Below are 18,160 nucleotides of genomic sequence, written 5' to 3'. Positions count from 1 at the left end.
TGCTCTTTAGGACACACAGAAAGCAAAGCAATGTTTTCCACGGTGGTGTTGCACCTGCCAGCAGCTCATCCTTCCCCATTTACCACCATCAAGTTATCATCAGTGTTGAGGATTCTCTGTTCTTCACCAAAGCAAAGGATTTCATAGGGTAGACAGCAGACAGAGCAACTCACAAGTGTCACTACATGAGCAGCAGAAAGCTCCTTTTTTTGTTTTCCCAAGCAAGACAAGCAACTCATTCCAAAATCACTTAAAATTTCTTGGAGTGAAATTAAGAGACCGTATCATTCCCTCTGGCAGGTAATCCCAGAAGTACAATTAGGCCACCTCTTACACTTTTATGATAGCACTTGTAATATTTATTGCTGGCATTTAAAGATACCCCAGCTCCTGACTCTTTGCACCTGCATGAAAACTTCAGACTTGTTCAATAAAGGCATTTCTGGCCCTGCTGAGCTGCTGCAATGCTGCACCTGCCCAGCTCCACTCTCCAAGGCAATTCCTTTCAATGGCTCCATTTAAGACAGGTCATTACAGAAGCTAATTATGCTGAGCAGTAAGAAAGAAGAAATAAATCACTATTTCAAACACAAGAAACCACCTGCTGCAAAAGGACTGAGCTTGCTCTCTGGAGCACTCTGCACCCACCTGGTTTCTGATCATGGCTGAGCCCACCTGAGAGCCGAGCTCCTCCAGCCTGGGATGTCCTTCCCTCCAGGAAGGGTGAGAGCAGCAGCACTCACTCAACTCCTGGCTGCCATGGAGCTGCTCTCCCTCCTCAGGTAAGAGAGCTGCTTTCTGCTCCTCCCAGCCACTTCCCAATGTGCTCTTCCCCGCCCCTTCCCATAGGGCCTAAAGCTGGTTCCAGATGCAGAAATCCAGGCTGACTGTACAGGTTCTGCCACAGCAACATTAAAGTCATTCTGCTCCTTTATCATCATCCACCAACCAGACAATGGCCCAGCACTGCAGGAGCTGCTTTACTGAGAGCAGCTCCACCACACAGCCTCAGAAATTAGTGTACAATAAAGGCAGATAAACCTTGGAGGTCCATTTCTGGGAAGAGCTACCCAGAAATGTAGCTCTTCCCAGAAATGGACCTCCAAGGTTTATTATAACAGAAATATGAGTTTCTGTTCAGGGACTTTAACATTGACCTACATAATTTTATTAACACTACTCATATGTAACAATCATGTATTAGTCAAGTGTCACAGTAAGAAGTGACATCTGAATTCTTACTAAGAAATAGTAAGACACAGCCCTCAAAGAGGAGGAAAAGATTGCCAAGGAAATCCTTCTTCAATCTTTCCAAACTTTTTTCAATTTTTCAGTCTTGCATGATGAAAGAGACAACTACAGCATACCAGTCACTTCTTTCTTCTTTAATACTTTAACTTAGAATAAAAAAAAGGAGTAATTTTTACTGTACATTGCCACTTCTCCTCTCCCCAGTGCTTTTTCTTTCAGGTGGTTCAGAGCCCACCTGCCACCCGGTTGGAAGCTGATTTTCTTATTAGTCCTGCACACAAATTGTTGAACATCAGAAGGACCCTGTTTGATTTTCAAAGTCTGCACCTCACAGTAGAAAAATGAGTCATTCTCATGAGCTCCTGGGAAATGTTTTGAAGTCTAAAAGAGATCAGTGAACTCACTGATGCAACATAATTAATAGAAGGATTAAGACACTCCTAATGAGAGTGTTTTAAGCAAAGATTTATCACATCAATTGTTCATTCCAAGAAATGAACAATTTCTTTAATTTTAATGTTTTAATTATGCATTTTAAAAGTCAGTGCTAATGAACCCAGGTGATAAGGGGTGATGTTTCAGCCAAGCTCTGCTCAGATATTGTAGCAGGTCTGAACATTTTGAGAATGATGTATTAATCTAAACCACCATCCATCATGTTAAAGGTGATACTTCCACGTCTTTATGTCTTGCTCCAAATTCTTGTACACTGAAAAGCCACTAAAACTTTGGCCAAGTGTGATTCTCGACCAAGCATACAGGATAATTCTTTCTCCCACAAAAGAGTTGTTCAGCTTTTACTTCTCATATTCACAGTTTTATTTTGAGTGGATAACTCAAAAGAGAATAACCTTTAGCACTGAAATATCTTCTCAGTCCACAGAATTCCATGTTCTTGTATTCCCATCTCAACCTTGCTACATAAGATGAGGGCATTGCTTGTTCCTGGTTTTATTTTAAAGTTTTTAATCAGTTTGAAGGCTTTGAAGTTCTACATCACCTTTAAGCATAAATAGTGTCTATTTTATAAATATGATTCACTCCCATCCACCTGCAGATTCTTGAGAAGGTTCTAGCAAAGGTCACTTGTATTTTCACCAACTATCACACCTTTTTTCCTGAAAGAGAGAAAACACTTTGTAACCAACTCATTATATCAAGGTACGAGATTCAAAAACGTTTCTTACAACCAAGATTTTTTTCAGTGAATTTTCCCTTCTTTTTATGCTGTCCATCATTCCTAGAAGGCTGCCACAGATTGCCTTGAGTTCCCACTGGTGCCCCGTGCATTTACCAATGTTGCTGTGTAACTGCTCCTAAATTTAACATCAGACACCTTCCTGTTCTAGCAGCTTTCTAAGAACGAGAAAACCCACACAAATTTTGGGAAAAGTTGAGGCATGAGCCTTCTGACAGTCAAACACATGCTGGAAAACTACTTCTAAGGAAGAGCTTTGGCCATTTCATTAATTGACTGAAATCTTCTCCACTGTTAACTTAACCAAGAAGCAGCTGCTTTTTTGTTCTTTTCCAATACCCTCTTTGGGTTTTTTCTTTAAAAGGCAGAGAAAAAGGATGTTGGAGATGAACAAGGAAGTTTGGTTTGGACAGAGGGGGCTCTCTAGACTGCCTGAGACTGTCAAGGCCATTTGAACCAATTTTATAAAATCAAATTTCCTACAGCTACAACGTGTGAAGGGCCAGTTGTTAACAGAGGGGTGAGTGCTCACTAGAAACCCAGAATCCTTCAGCAGAGCTGGCAGTGCAGGCCTGAGTCAGCTGGAGCTGCTCTGCTGGCCTTACCTGTCACTGGGATGAGGTGGATGTCTGTGGAACAGCCCCTCCCAGGACAATGCTGTTCTTTTCTGTCAGGGTTTTCAGGCTGCTGCTGGCTGGGGACTGCAGGACTTTACGGGAAAGCCTCATTCTGCCATCGGTGGGATCACGGCCAAAGTACTTCACCTGGTAAGGAAACAAAGCAAAGCAATCTCACACTGAGCAACTCCAAGAGCTGGAAATATGATTTTCCTTTAAAGATTGGGGGTAGGGTTTAAATATTTATTAAATTTTTATCAGTTTGATGCTAGAAATGTAATAAATAGGCATCCTTTAGCCTATATTGCTGTCAAATACTAGTGCTGCCTGGCTGGCAAGAGGATGACATTAAATAAGTCTAATTTGAATGATCAGGCCTTTAACTAGCACAGAAAGGGAATCCAATATGGAAAAATATTTTCTTCATAAACACTAAATAAATAATTAGAAAAAAAAGAGGAAATTTTAAAATATGAACAGCGTTTTATTAGCATTTTAGAATTTAAAAAATCATTACCTGAATTTCTTGTCCAACTTCTAATCCCAGGGCACTAGGGTGTTTAATCTGGAACACAGTGTTTTACAGAAATAAAATTATTAGAGTTTGTTCCAAAAATCCCTTCATTCAGGGGTTCTTCCTGCTACACTTCAGCCCAGTGGCTCAGCAGTACCTTAGGAACAACAGGTTTCTGAATATTAATGGAAAAGGGTATTTCAGAGCCAAAGAACTTGGTGTACAAACAACTGCAGGAGTCACACAGTTGATTCTTTGCAGTTTTAAGTACAGAGCAGGAAGAATTAGAACAAAAAGGTGCTGCTAATTATCAGCTTTTAACCTGGAAATAGACTGTGGAACACAGTAAAAGTGTGTTACAGCCATGCCAACTGGGTAAAATAAATCTAATTGCCCATTTTGTACCTGTTTGGGGATGGCTCACCTTTCTTTGATCCAGCTGTGAGTTATGAAGCAATACTGGGGTCATGTTTGGGTACAGTTTTACCATCACTCCAGAATCTCTGCAGCAGCAAACAGCACAGTTATTTCAAAGTGCTTCAAGAAAAATCCACTTTTCACTCTGTATATTGTTCCCAAAGCAAGCACTTCTAAACTTCTCATAAACAAAATTTTACTCATCCCCTTTAAAAAATTTTTTATCCACCATAACATGTCCACTCATTTTTCTTGAACTGAAAATAGATGAGAATTTCTTATTTCAGGGCAGTATTTCAGTACCACCCAAAATGTAATTTTTACAAGACAAACATGGTGATGAAAATTGGAAAGCAAACTCATATCATCCCTTTCAGATTCAAAGATGAAAAAGGCCTTAACTTTTATAACTTAGAGATATTCCAAAAACAAAACAAACAGCAAAAAAACACTCCAGCTTTATCAGGAAACAAAATATTTTCACCTGAGTATCATAAAATATCAGAAATCACGCAGGTGCCAATATTCTCAGCATAAATATGGCACTCTTAAAAAAATCATGATTATTTTACATCATACTACATAAATAAGTTTCAACTCCAAAGCATGCTTTTTATACCTTATTTCAGTAATTGTGGCTGTATAAATTGCCCCAAATTCCAAATTAACTTCTTGCTGTAGAAGAAAAAAAAAAAAGAAACCAGTAAGACAAAGCCACAAAGAGCAAACTTTGGAGTTGAGGGCAGAAGTGTGAGCTCACATCGTCCTTGCAGATCTCCCCGATGAATTCCCTGGCCTCGTGCATTGCCCCTGGCGTGGGGGCAAACACAGAATAGGTCTCCTCATCCAGCTGGCTCACAGTCACACCTGAAAAGGGGAGTGGGGACACAGTCAGGGCACACTGCAGAGAATCACACTCAGAAAAGACTTGCTCACAGCAGAAGGGGTTTGCACGCTCATTAAGAACTCCGACTTCTAACATTATTTAATTCTTCATTATTAACTTCTTCTATCATTATTTAATCTTATTCAATTTAGGCATTGAACAACTGCATTTGGCCACCACCTCCTTGCAAATACCTCAATAAACTTGTGGGCCATCAAAGAACAGAAAGTTATTTTTATAATCCTTTAAAGGCTGCAAAAAAATCCTGAATAAATGTTGATGGTTATGAATCAATTTCCCAGAGATTTTTAATAATACTTATGTTAATAGCTGAGGGAAATGAAAGTTTTTTGGAGCCAGAATGGTAAAAAGTTCTTTGCCCTTCTGGAGTTCTGTGGCCAGACCAGACAGGCTTCCAAGCAAAGGGAAATGGGATTTTTTTTCTCCTTTTCTCCACCCCAATCCCCTGAGAAGCATTAATCAAGTTCACCACAGCATTAAGGGTTTCAGGTCCAAAGCAGAGCATCTCCCTGTACTCTACAGATAGCAGAATTTTTTTCATTTTCAGTTTGTGCTGAGCACTGAAACAGCTTAACACACAAGTCTGAAACAAAAGGAACATGTGAGGATAAATTATCACAGGAATCAACAATGTCTCACCAGTCTGTGCTTGAAGTTTTTTCAAATTGTAAGCCCCAGGACCAACGAATCTCAATCTTTTTGATAATGGAACGTGGATGGTTTCTGAAAGAACATTTAGAAATCCTTTGAAGTGCTAAATAGAATCATCTTGAAAGCTATCACACAAAAGGGCACATTCCTGGAGCTTTTAATCTCTTACAGCTACCTGTGCTATCTGCTGAACAGGGATGTGATTACAGGTAAGAACTGAAATGAATGAAGACACAGAATAAACTCTGCTGACTGTAAATTACCTTAAGCCATACTGATACTCTCATCTACATCGATTCTGATTTTATGAGAGCTTCACATAACCTCACTTAAATTGTTTTCTGGTGTGCACTGAAATAGGAGTGCTGGCCCATGTGGCAATAACAATCCCCCCAAAATAACCAAAACCCCTCCACAAATTATCCCCACAGGACGAGGGCAAATATATATAACAATAAATCATTAAAAAAGGTATTTTAAGCAGTTTATTGGTAAAAAGGTAATTATGAAAGCTATAAATTTACACAATAACATTACCTACAACTGGTCCACTTTCTTTTCTGTTAGGTCTGGGTTTTGCCAGTGTTTGGTTCATTATTTGTAAAATCTCTCTCTTTGCAGCTAGAGGGAATAATTAAAAAAAAATCAGTAATTTTACATATGATTAAAATTAATATACGAAGTTTTTGTTATACAGTAGAAAAACATTCCTTGTCAAAACCTGTCTCCTGCCTACTGGAGAATGTCAGGCTGAAAGTTTTCCAACTCATTAAATCCTTATTAAACCACGTAGCTTCACTTTCTCATGTGCTTCAAGAATATTTTAGCTGCACATGTCAGAATACAGATGGCAGCAAGTTTCACTGGTAAATATAGCTGAATTGATGTGAAATGAGAGGAAGTTTGGTGTCATTTTTATAACATTATCCTGCTGAATTTCAACAAAGTCATGCAACGTGTGTTAGTCCAAATCATGCAATGGCTGAAGTTACTTTGAAGTTGGTTTGGAGCTTACTGATTAAGCCAAACCCATTTCATAAAGACAGGAGCTTGTTTTTTTCCCACAATGAGAACAAAAACTGAATAGTTAATTGTTTAGTTTCATACAACTTAATTCTATTTCTAATTTAATAGAATGAAATGGGTGTAAATGCAAGAACAGACCTACCTGTAGCTTGCTGAATAGCTTCCACCACAATTTTTATTGGTATTCCTGGCAGCTTCAGATCAACCTGACATGAGAAGAATTAAGTGTCATCAACATGTCAGGAAAGCTCTTTTAATACTCTCTCAGAGTTTCATCTGAGGAAAATTCCATCTCAATACCTGCAGTGCTGTTATCCCTTTATTGGTGCCTGCCATCTTGAAATCCATATCTCCATAATAATCTTCAATTCCCTGCCAGCACAGACAGACAAATCCAAGTTGGAGCAATTTCATCCCAGTACACCAAAAGAAGGAATTACTTTTGATACTTCCAAGTTTTCTTTAGCATTATTTTGCTGTTCAGGATTAACTGTTAAATGTTCCTTTCTCTCCTTGGAAATCAAGAGCTTTTGTGGACAAGTTTCTGATCCACAGCTGATCTTGTGCTGTCAGTGGCTGCACATTTTCCTCCCCAGCCCCTCTTTCAAGTGCTTGTTCTCCACCCAACATGTAATGTCTTTCAGTAAATTATTCATCATTTTCTCCCATGAGCAAAGACAAAATTAATTGGAAGGAGAAAGTTTATGAATGCTTAAATAACTAAAAACATGAGAATAAGAAACACAACTGGACATTTCACACAAATTTTTCAAAATGAAGGGGAAATTTGGGAGATGAAAACAAAAGATGAAACAAATTTGTCTAGGAGTTGTGGTGGTGTTTGCAGGGGTCAAAGAGATGAGAATCTTGACTCCATGTTTCAGAGGGCTGATTTATTATTTTATGATATATATTATATTAAAAGAAAATGATATACTAAAACTATACCAAAAGAATAGAAGAAAGGATTTCATCAGAAGGCTTGAAAGGAATAGGAAAGAATGACAATAAAATCTTGTGATTACCAGAGTCCTGATCCAGCTGGACCTTTGATTGGTCATTGATTAAAAACAACCACATGAGCCCAATCCCAGATGCACCTGTTGCATTCCACAGCAGCAGATAACCATTGGTTACATTTCATTTCTGAGGCCTCTCAGCTTCTCAGGAGAAAAATCCCATCAAAAGGATTTTCCATAAAATGGGTCTGTGACAAGGAGTGATGTTCTGGAATTGTCTGGCTAGAAGGTTCCAGAAGCAGCCACAGGAGGTGTTTCTCAGCAGTGAGCAGCACAACAGAATGAGAGGAGCACTCACCAGGATGTCTGTCAGCAAGCGATAATCCTCAATGTCTCCCTTGCCCTGACTGCACTTGGTAACGAGGCCTATGGCTACACCTGCCACTGCATTTGACACTGGAACTCCTAGGAATGGCAACAAAAATACATTTTTGAAGCCTTTGGTCGTGTCCAGATCCTGTAGCACATTATCACATGTGCTTTATCCTTTTAAGTGCCTTATTTTGTACCTGCATCCATTAATGCTAAACTTCCACCGCATGCAGAAGCCATCGAGGAGGAGCCTGGAGTTGGAATACAGGAATAAAACAGGGATTAAACACTGAAAAATGGGTCTCAATACAAGCTACAGTTATTTTCCTCATCCTGTAGCATAAAAGTGCCCCCAAATACCATTTTGAAAGCTCCATTCTTCATGAACGTGCTTTTTATTTTAAAATATTTCAGGTAATAGTTGTAAGAACGTTTAAACTGAAATCTATTATTTAGCATGCCTATAAATCAAGTTTGTCAAAACAAAGCTTTTTAAGAACCAAATGTAGTCTCCAGCACTAGGTGAGAAACAAGAAAATCTTAATACCATTGGATTCTAAGACTTCAGAAGTAACTCTGATTGTGAATGGGAAATCCTGGGGTATAACTGGTTTCAAAGCTCGTTCTGCCAGTGCACCTGTTTAAAAAAAAAACCAAAAAACCCCACTAAGTGATCCATGAATAAAAATCGGATAAAATATTGGAACTTTAAGCATGGCATTTCTCTAGTCTGGACTTACCATGTCCAAGCTCCCTTCTGTTCATCCCAGTAACTTTGCCAATCTCATTGGTTGCATAAGGTGGAAACTATGAAACAAAAAAATGTGCAGACACAAAATTAACCTGCTTTTCTTTTCCATTTTAAAACATACACTTAGAAAAAAAACATCTTTGAGGTTTTGGTGCATCTCAAAGTAAATATGCATTAAAAATAAAATAATCAAACCACCACATGACTTCTATCAGTCACTTGGTTTGCAAGCCAGGACCAGTTTAGGTAATGTTTAGTAAATGTTTTACTTCCACAAGACAAAAGAGAATAAAGCAGTAGCAAGGTAGCTAAGAGAGAACACAAGAAGCTTCCTCCAAAGAAACTTGTCAAACAACCTAGCAGAAATGTTATTTCTGTCAGAGATAATGGAACAAGATCTGCCTGTTGCCTGTAGGAAATACTTTGGGCAAGCTCCAAAGGCTGAGAGATCCAAGATGTAAAAGCATTTATTTACTATTGCTGTGCCATATCAGCTGAACATATTAATAGAGTTTACTAAAAATAATAGCACAGGTTAATCCTGCTTTCAGTAAGAACCTGTTCTGAAGGAGCTCACCTCACGTTATGGCATTAAAAAGCCTGTATAAACTGGCAATTTACAAATTACCTACTGCTTTACAGGAAACCAGTACTTCTGCTCATATCAATTCATGCATGAATTAGCATAAATACATTTTAGCAAATCTAGAGCTAATTTATAACCTTGGAAGGGATTAACTGCACCTTTAAAAGCAAGACATGAAGCCCTTCTGTGAACCATGCAGAAAGTTGTAACACAGGAGAAGTCTCACCTCATAATGCAGCATGAAGTTTTTATCTTTAATTCCACTATTAATTAAAAACAAGACCATGTCAAAACAGGAGCAGCCAATCATGTGTTACACACAACAGATAATTCAAACTAATTACAAATGGACCCAGCCAAAACCAACAAATCAATACATTTGCTGATCACCCACAGCTACCATAATTAGAGAATATTACAAACTCCTCTAGGTAACAAAGATTCAACTACAGTAAAGCTGAGACATTAAAATGTAAAAGCTCCCACACTGGGATGAAATCACTGGGGTGACATCACTGCAATGTGGCTCCAAAGGGAACCAATTTCACTTCAGCAATGAACTGAAAGCACAAGGACCAGCCTGCTACAACCCCAGTTAGACTTTCCACAAATATTTTAAATATAGAAACCAGACTGGATGTTCCCTTTAACACTCTCCAGTTTCAAATGTGGGCTATGGAATTAATGTCAGCCTAACACAATCCCACTGCCATGATCTCTGGAAAACAGGCCACTTCAAAGTCTAATTTTACACATTTTTCAGTCCTAAAAAAGTATCTATATGGAAGCTCAAGGGGATTTGATCAAATGTGCTTAAATGCTCACCCTCTTGTTACTACTGCCAAAGCACCAAGACATACATACCTCACTGCTGTGGAGATAACATCTGATTTCACACTGGATTCTAGAGAGTCAAATGTAACTGTACACAGAACCTAAAATGAAAATGAGCTAAAATAAAAATCAACTCCTCTTAAACCCTTCCAGCCTTCACAAATGTCACTGTTCATGAAGAATCAAAGGGAATGAGTTCAGTAGCACGAGATGCCATCAGCTACCACTTGTAGAACCCTTTTTCTTTATCACACAAATTTACTCTAATCTGTAAAGACCACACATTCTTACAAGTAGCCCCATTTAAAAATATTAATTTAATGCTCCTTAAGTAGGAGCCAAGAGCAGTTTTCCCCTAAGAAACATTTAAGGGACAGGGCCAGCTGCAAGCACAATGTTGTTTGTGCCTGTTTCCCACATGGACTTGCAGTGGGTGTTATTTTTAGTGGGATAAGAGGGGACAACACTGAGGAGTAAATCACTGCCTGCCACTGCCACCCTAACTCAGTGCAGTAAGAACTCAGATCCATGGCTGACAGTCTTCTAGCAAAGGGAGCTATAAAAGTACAGAAGAGCAAATCTTGAATATGATCTTAATTCAATCCTCCCAACAGCTGACACTTTTGGCAAAGAGGAGGAAAAAAATCCTCTCATTATTGCAAATTTTTAGGTAAAATTTCCCTATTTGGCTCAGGTTGAGTATGAAGCTGCTTTTAAAAGATTTCTCATGATGTGCCCAATTTAGCAGTGTCCCACATACCAATGTGCTTCCCAACCCACACACCACTTCTGCTTATTGCTATTTCAATGCGAAGAACAAGGAAACCTGGCATTTAAATGAAAGGCCCAAATCTCTCAGCTTTTGATAATTCATTGATAATTTCTGATGTTTAAGTGACATTACCTGTGTTTGACCTCTTTGAAACAAGGCTGATCCATGAAGCATTTTGAACATGTTCACTTCACATTTAATGTCTCTGAGGGAAGTCAAATCTCTCCCATCACACCTGAAGTGACAAAGAGAGATGAAGAGATCAGTTCAACCATAGTCTTGGATTAAAAGCTGACAGAAATATTATCAGTAGGAGTTTGACACACCCACCTTCTATATTCATTTAGCACAAGATTTCTAAAAATGTCCTTTGAAACCACATTGAAAGATTCCATGATTTCGTAAGGCTCTGCCTCCGGAAATTTTTCTGGGTATAGAAAAGAAATTGTATCTGAAGTTGGGAAATTAATTTTATAGAACTTTTACTAAAATAGCTTGCAACAAAGAGTTAGATACTCTAACTCCAAGCAGTGCTACCTCCATTGAAGCATTCTCAAAATATTAACAAAAAATAATACCTTTCAGCTGTTCTTCTGTTTCAAGCCTTATTTTGTTGATTGCCTCATCTCTCGAAATCTAGAACAGAGGATTTGCAACCAGTTAACTCTACAGGGCAGAACAACAGAGATTTGGGGCTGTTTGCTTTAAAGATCTGCAAAAATTTAAGGATTAAGAAACAGAACTGTCACACAACTTCAAAAATCAATAATGAGGTGGGAAGGGACCTCAGGGGTTATGTGGTCCAACCTTTCTTGGCAAGAGGAGTCTAGCAAGATGGCCCAGCACCCTCCCCATCTAAATCCTAAAAAATGTCCTAAACTGGGCAATCCACCTCTTCCCTGGGGAGATATCCCAGTGACTGATAATTTTGATAATTTTTCCCAAGCAGAACATTGCTCTTGTGCCCAACCTGCACCCATTTCTCCTCATCCTCTTCATGTGACTCCTCCAGAAAAGGGAGTCTCCACCTCCACATAATACAAGCAAATATTCTGGGCAGGTTAAGAACTTACAGAAAAATTTATTATTATTATTACAAATAGATGCAGGGAAGGAGACAAGCCTAAATTACACTAGCACTGAGGTTGGAAAAGACCCCTGAGATCATCGAGTCCAACCTATGATCACCACCTTGTCAACCAGGCCATGGCACATCCAGTGTTTCCTTAAAACACCTCCAGGGACAGAGCTTAAAGAGCTAAAAGTACTCAATCCTAGTACATTATGATATTAATTCAAAAAATAATTATATCACATTGATTACTTACTTTATCATGGCTTGAATCCGTGAACACTGCATAGATCTTGTTAGAAGCAAGTCTTTAGGGAGAAAAGGAAGAAGTTTTGAAAACACAGCTTAAAAAACACTTCCATAATTAGGGGTTTTTTTGGGGGACTAAATATTTGAAAAGTATTTAGTGAAATACCAATCTGATGAAAGCACCAGACTCACAAACATTCCTCCATCTGCATGATTTGTTCTGAACTTACTTCTTTGCAAGTTCCACGATCTCTTCAGGAGCAATAAATAATTTCTGGACAGTTCTCTTGACCACACCCCGCTCCTTCACCAGCTGCTGAATGCCCTGAATGATGTGCTGGGTCTGCTTCACCCCCACTTTGATGGCATGGCAGAAATCTTGCTGCAAGATGTTCTCAGCAGTTGCTTCCAACATAACTGGCAATGGAAAGATAAAAATTCAGTGAATTCCTGTGGTATTGTTCAACAGCAATCTAACATTAAAATGCATGAATATGAGGGAATCTACTTAACCAAAAGTTACCCATCACTGTTGTATAAAAATCCACATTTCAAAGATAAGAAAACATCTGCAAAGATTTCCAAGCCCTCAATAGACAACAATTAACTTACCAACTTGACTTTGTGGAGCTCCAGCAACAATTAAATTTAGAGTACTAGAGGCCATCTCTTTCCTAGTTGGATTGATAACAGTCTCTCCATCCACCAGCCCCACCCTCACTGCACCTGCAAAAGTAAATGACTCCAGAAAGTCATTTATTATTATAATAATTAAGTTCTTTAAGGCATCACTGTACTTTGGGAGTTACACAGCTAATAACAATAATTAAAGCTGCAGACTAATTTTAAAATATCAGCACGTTGACTGGATATTAAGAACAAATCTAGAAAACAAAATTGCCTATTCTGTTTTTAATTTGAGTACTATTGCTAGGGAGGGCAAATAATGCCAGTATTACACACAATGCTGTGAGTGTACTGGGAGTTTTTTGCCATTTCAGCACATATTTTCTAGGAAAAAAAAGGCAGCTGAAAGGAAGACACTTGTTCAATATTTGTTCTTGGGTAGATCTTTCCTCTTCCCAGAAAATACTCACAATGAAATAAATCTCTTTTTGAATTCCTTGAGAAAAAGTATTCTGAAGCAGCTATTTTCCAAACAATGCTTTTCATTAATATGTTTCTCTTATGAGAAAATTAATTTATTGGTCTCTATAGTACATTATTTCTATATTTTATTTCCTCTCAAAAGTGCATTTAGTCCAGAAAAAATAATCCCTTGAAGTGCAATAATACTATCCATTGTAAAATTATTTACAATGCTTGAAATTTAATGTTTAGATTCAGCTTTTACTTAAAAAAAAAAACAAGTGCAACCTGTGATCTAAATCTTCCATTCCATTAAAATCACCCATAATTTAAAAATATTTACTTACCAATAGGACCATTCCAGGGGATATCAGACAAGGCAAGTGCTGCAGAAGCTGAAAGGAAGACAAAAATCTGGATTAGGAAAAAACTGATGTCATTAAATCCCACCAAAGCACCAATTCCTCACAGCCTTCTTACCTCCATTAATTGCCAGAACATCAGGATCATTGACACCATCTACTGCTAAAAGATTACAAAGGATCTGGCATAAGATAAAAGACAATGAATAATTTTGACCTATACATTTTTATTAACTGTCAATACACAGCTAAGGACAATAATAAAACCCAGGTATCTACACAAGTCTATGTTTCACATGGAAATTTTTTCAGGTTTTTAAAATAGAAAGCTGACAATAAAGCCCCATTAATGGATAGTATTATATCACATCATATATAAAATATTTACTAGCATCTTTCCTCTTTGCTAAAGTATTACTTAGCATCTTTCCTCTGTTGTACAGAGGAGATTTTTGTTCCTGTACCTTGACAACAAAATTTGGAAAGTAGGATGTAATAATCAATTATTTAAGACAAGGAGATGACAAACTAAAAAGCAACATTATACTTGTTTGTGAAGTGCAAACCCTCCTCGATGTTAACAAAAATATTTTTTCTTAAAACAGGGCCTGTATAATGACATTTTCCTTGGCCATATCCAAGTTTTCCATTTTGAAGGTAGCATGACCTACCTGTGTATCATAAAAGTAGCCTGCTGGGAAGAGAGGTCTGATTGAGCGATCTGCAAAGGAAATAATCCAACTTTTCATAAGAATTCATAAGAAGTTGGGTTTCAGTAGTTAATACTCAGTTTGTCCTGCAATGACCCCACAAGAAACTGACAAAATGGGGTTTTTAAACAAAAAAAAAAAAAATAGACAAAAGGTAGAGAAACCAGAAATGTATTTAGCATGACATATATAAGCTAAAAATTTCAATCACATTGATAAACAAATGACATGTTTGTTTTCTGACAGCATTATAAATGGCTATTATAAATGGTATTTTCAAACACTCACAAGAAAATCACAACATTTTTAAAGTACATTGTAAATAAAAGGTTTCAGCCTACCTATTACTCTACTTGTAAGAATTTCCTTATCAGTGGAACCAAGCTCTCTTCTTAGATAATTTGTAGGAATTCTTCCTGCTGCAGCAGCCTTCTGCCGGTAGTCAACCTTCCAAAAAAAATTCAGGCATTATTAATGACAACTGATTATTTACTGCAGAGCCACAGAAAGCCTCACAAGGGACCCTTGGGATCATCCAGTTCCAACCCCAATTATCAACTTCTCACCCTTAACAATCCCAGCCCTTTGAGTCTCACAATCCCACCAGTTTTCCACACAAGCAAACCCCAACGCCTGAGCTTGGGTGGTCTGGCAAAGTCCACAAGGGCTTGGAAGAGAGCCTTGCTAAAGCCAAGGCAGGCAACATCCAGGGCTCAACAGGGATCCTTTTTATCATTATCCTTTTTATCATTTTATTTTATCAACTGCAATTCTGAAGTCCAGGCTCTGCCATCTACTGTTTGCATTGCCCACTCCCCCCAGCATCCTCAACTCCACCGTTTAAGGACTATGGCTGCTAAGTTCATCACTGATTAGCACAAAACTAATTCTTAATACTTAACTAATCATTAGTACTTACCACTAATGGCATGAACTGAGATGGAGAGGGCTTGGTTTTGCTGACTGCTGTGACCATCACTGCTGTGTCACCTAGCTGGGTTAAGAAAAATAGGTAAAAACTGAAGTTACCTGAAAAGAAAATCATTCCCGATTTTCTAAAAACCTATTCACAAACCAGTAATTCTTAAGAATTATACTCTGCAGAAAGCCACCACATAAATCCACAGTTCATGCCCTGTTTTTGCTTTTCAAACATAATTTTTTCCTATAAATTTTTTCCTTCCCTTTGTTAGGGATGAAGTTGCCCCTTGACACCCTATATCCCACAGGCTCTGATGCCCAGACAATGACTTTTAAGAGACAGGAATTTTGAGGCTACAGAGATTTTAACTATTTTTTGTTTTTACCTGAACAACAGCAGATCCATCTGCAAACTTGGCAAGTTTTCCAGAAGACAGCTCCATCTTTCTAAAGGAAAGAAAGAACCTGTTACATAAATTTATAGTGAATTCATGCACATTTCCCAGCAATTTCTGCATTCATCTGTAGCCTCAACTACACAGAATAAAGGCTGTGCTTCACAGGAAATACAAAAATCCTCCTTAGATAGAAAAATTGAAACTCTTTGAGCAAAAGTGACCAAATCCACTTAAGTTTCAAGCGTCCTGCTTCCTTTACCTTGAAGCAAAGCCTTTTAATTATCCCTAGGAGTTATAAAGGTGGCTCATCACCTGTTCCAGCTGGGGTTTAGCCAGTGGCAAACACCCTCAAGGCTGAGGGGAGCTGCTTGCACACTTCCCAGCACAGCTGCAGAATATTCCCTCCTTTGTGGCAGAGAAAGGACAGCAACGAGGCAATGAGGACACACTTGAGAGCAATATATAAAAATATGGATTATTTATTCCAGGCTTGTGCTGGTTGCTAGTGCACAAGGCCAGCACACCCTTCTGACTTTCCATGCCATTATTTATACACAGAAATCCAGAGCTGGTCCCTTCCCAAGCACAGCCCCTCTATTATGACTAGTCAGTAATTTTTATACAAGTTATCCCAGGTAAATTGTTCACATGCTCAGGGGAACACCTGGGCAAGGCCCTTATGACCTGTAGGTGTGATTTTTATTGTTATAATGAACATAATTCAGCTATAGAGTAACAGGATGGTTTGGGTGGGAAGGGACCCTGAAGATCACTGAGTTCCACCCCCCTCCACTATCCTAGGTTGCTCCAAGCTCCATCCAACCTGGCTTGAAACACATCCAGGGATGGGGCAGCCACAGCTTCTCTGTGCCAGGATCTCACAGAGATTTTTTCCCTAATATCCCATCTAAACTTACTGTCTTTCAATTTTAACCCGTTCCTCCTTGTCCTGCCACTGCACACCCTCACAAGTGCTCTGCACCTTTCCAGGCAGCTCCTAGAAGGCCACAATTAGGTCACCCCAAAGCTTTTCTTCTCCAGGCTGAACAATCCCAGCTCTCTCAGCCTTTCTTCGCCGGAGAGGTCTCCATCCCTCTGATCAACTTGGTGGCCTGGAATGTTTTGCTAAGTTGGCAATGAACACATAGACATCCATCAACATCTTCATTTATTACATCCTTAGGGCTCCTCAGCCCCTGACTCATCCATGACAGGGCTGATCGCACTGCTCCGGGCTCCCTTCTTGCTTGCCAGGACACCAAAATCCGACACCAAAGAACGTCCCGACTGAGGATAACCTCAGCTATAACCTCAGATAAGCTCGACACATCCCGCATTATGCACCAGTCTCCCCTCATGTTTGCGTTACTCTCCAGCCGGGCCGGCGCTCGGCCCTGCCGCCCCCACACCCCTCACCTGCCGCCCACCTCCACCGTCACGGCCCGCCCGGGTCCGGGCTTGGGACCCGCCGCGGCGCCGCGGGCACACACCCAGGGCAGGACGGGGCGGCCCGGGGGCAGGAGCCGCCGCCACCGCGCCACGGCCCCGCCGCCATCCCGGGCCAGCGCGCCCAGCGCGGCGCCGCCGCAGCTCGTGGCGGCCGCCATAGCGCCCCCGGCAGGAAAGGGCGGCCGCGCGATTGGCTGGGGTCAGCGACGCCGCGCAGTAAGGGCGGAGCGGATTGGCTGAGGCGCCGCCGCGCTGCTTTCGGTTCCGTACGGGCGCTACAGCGGCTGGCGAGGGTCAGCCGGCGCAGAGCGTGCGAATGCGGCCGCTTCGCCGCTCCCGAATCCTGAGGTGAAAAGCGGCGGAAAAATGCCCGAGGCGGCGCCTGAGGCGGCCTTGGAGCCACTTCGGGCTAGAATCTGAGGAAAAGCCGCTCGAACGGAGCGAGGAAGAGGACACCGGCACCGGGCTGCCGCCCCAGGAGTCCGGGAGGCGCCCGGAGGGTTGGTAACGTCATTGCCTGAGGGGCCCCACCCTGCCTGAGGGGCCGCCCCGCGGCCGGCTGGAATTCGTGAGGGGAAAAATACCTGTGTTTGGGATTGATTTACTCTGCAGACCTTGTTCTGTAATACACCCACCAGAAAAACCCCCAAAACAAAAACAAACCCAAAACCAACCAACCAACCAAACCTCCAACAACAGACCCTAAAAAACAACAAGGAAAAAATACCCCAAACCCCCAATCAACAATAAAAAAAGAACCAAAAAAAAAACCCCACAAAAAACCAAAATAACATAAACAACAAAACCACCCCTAAAATAGAGAAACAAACAAACAAAAAAAAAAACCCCAAAAGAATCCCACCAAAGAACCCTCAAAAAACAACCAGAGCAGCCCCTCCTACCCCCCAAAACATCACTAAAATCCAACCAAAAATACTTTTAAGCCAAGAACACGAAAATAATCTGCAATGTACAAGAAGAACAGAACAAAGATATTGCTTGTCAAAAACTTCTTGTGCTCTTCTTACGTGCTCAGAGTGCATCAGAATGTCACT

At 40.1% G+C, this 18,160-nt stretch overlaps 1 protein-coding gene across 1 annotated transcript; it reads right to left on the bottom strand.

The window, feature by feature from the left end:
• Positions 1-1,364: 1,364 nt before the first annotated feature.
• On the bottom strand, positions 1,365-17,263 carry PNPT1 (polyribonucleotide nucleotidyltransferase 1). Its single transcript, XM_066546048.1, has 29 exons — positions 17,073-17,263; positions 15,645-15,705; positions 15,257-15,331; positions 14,679-14,784; positions 14,299-14,348; positions 13,746-13,809; positions 13,613-13,660; positions 12,789-12,902; positions 12,407-12,593; positions 12,184-12,235; positions 11,434-11,491; positions 11,186-11,282; positions 10,988-11,090; positions 10,114-10,184; positions 9,476-9,512; positions 8,653-8,719; positions 8,460-8,549; positions 8,110-8,163; positions 7,899-8,005; positions 6,882-6,953; positions 6,724-6,787; positions 6,093-6,176; positions 5,544-5,627; positions 4,758-4,864; positions 4,617-4,672; positions 4,005-4,083; positions 3,584-3,631; positions 3,055-3,213; positions 1,365-2,369 (listed from the first exon to the last, which is right to left on the bottom strand). Exons 1-28 carry the CDS (start codon positions 17,261-17,263, stop codon positions 3,058-3,060), a joined length of 2,382 nt encoding a protein of 793 aa, XP_066402145.1. The 3' UTR covers positions 1,365-2,369; positions 3,055-3,057.
• Positions 17,264-18,160: the final 897 nt, after the last annotated feature.

The sequence above is a fragment of the Molothrus aeneus genome, chromosome 3 (assembly GCF_037042795.1).
Source record: "Molothrus aeneus isolate 106 chromosome 3, BPBGC_Maene_1.0, whole genome shotgun sequence".
Taxonomy (NCBI): Eukaryota; Metazoa; Chordata; class Aves; order Passeriformes; family Icteridae; genus Molothrus; species Molothrus aeneus.
This window is presented reverse-complemented; position numbering and strand designations above follow the sequence as displayed.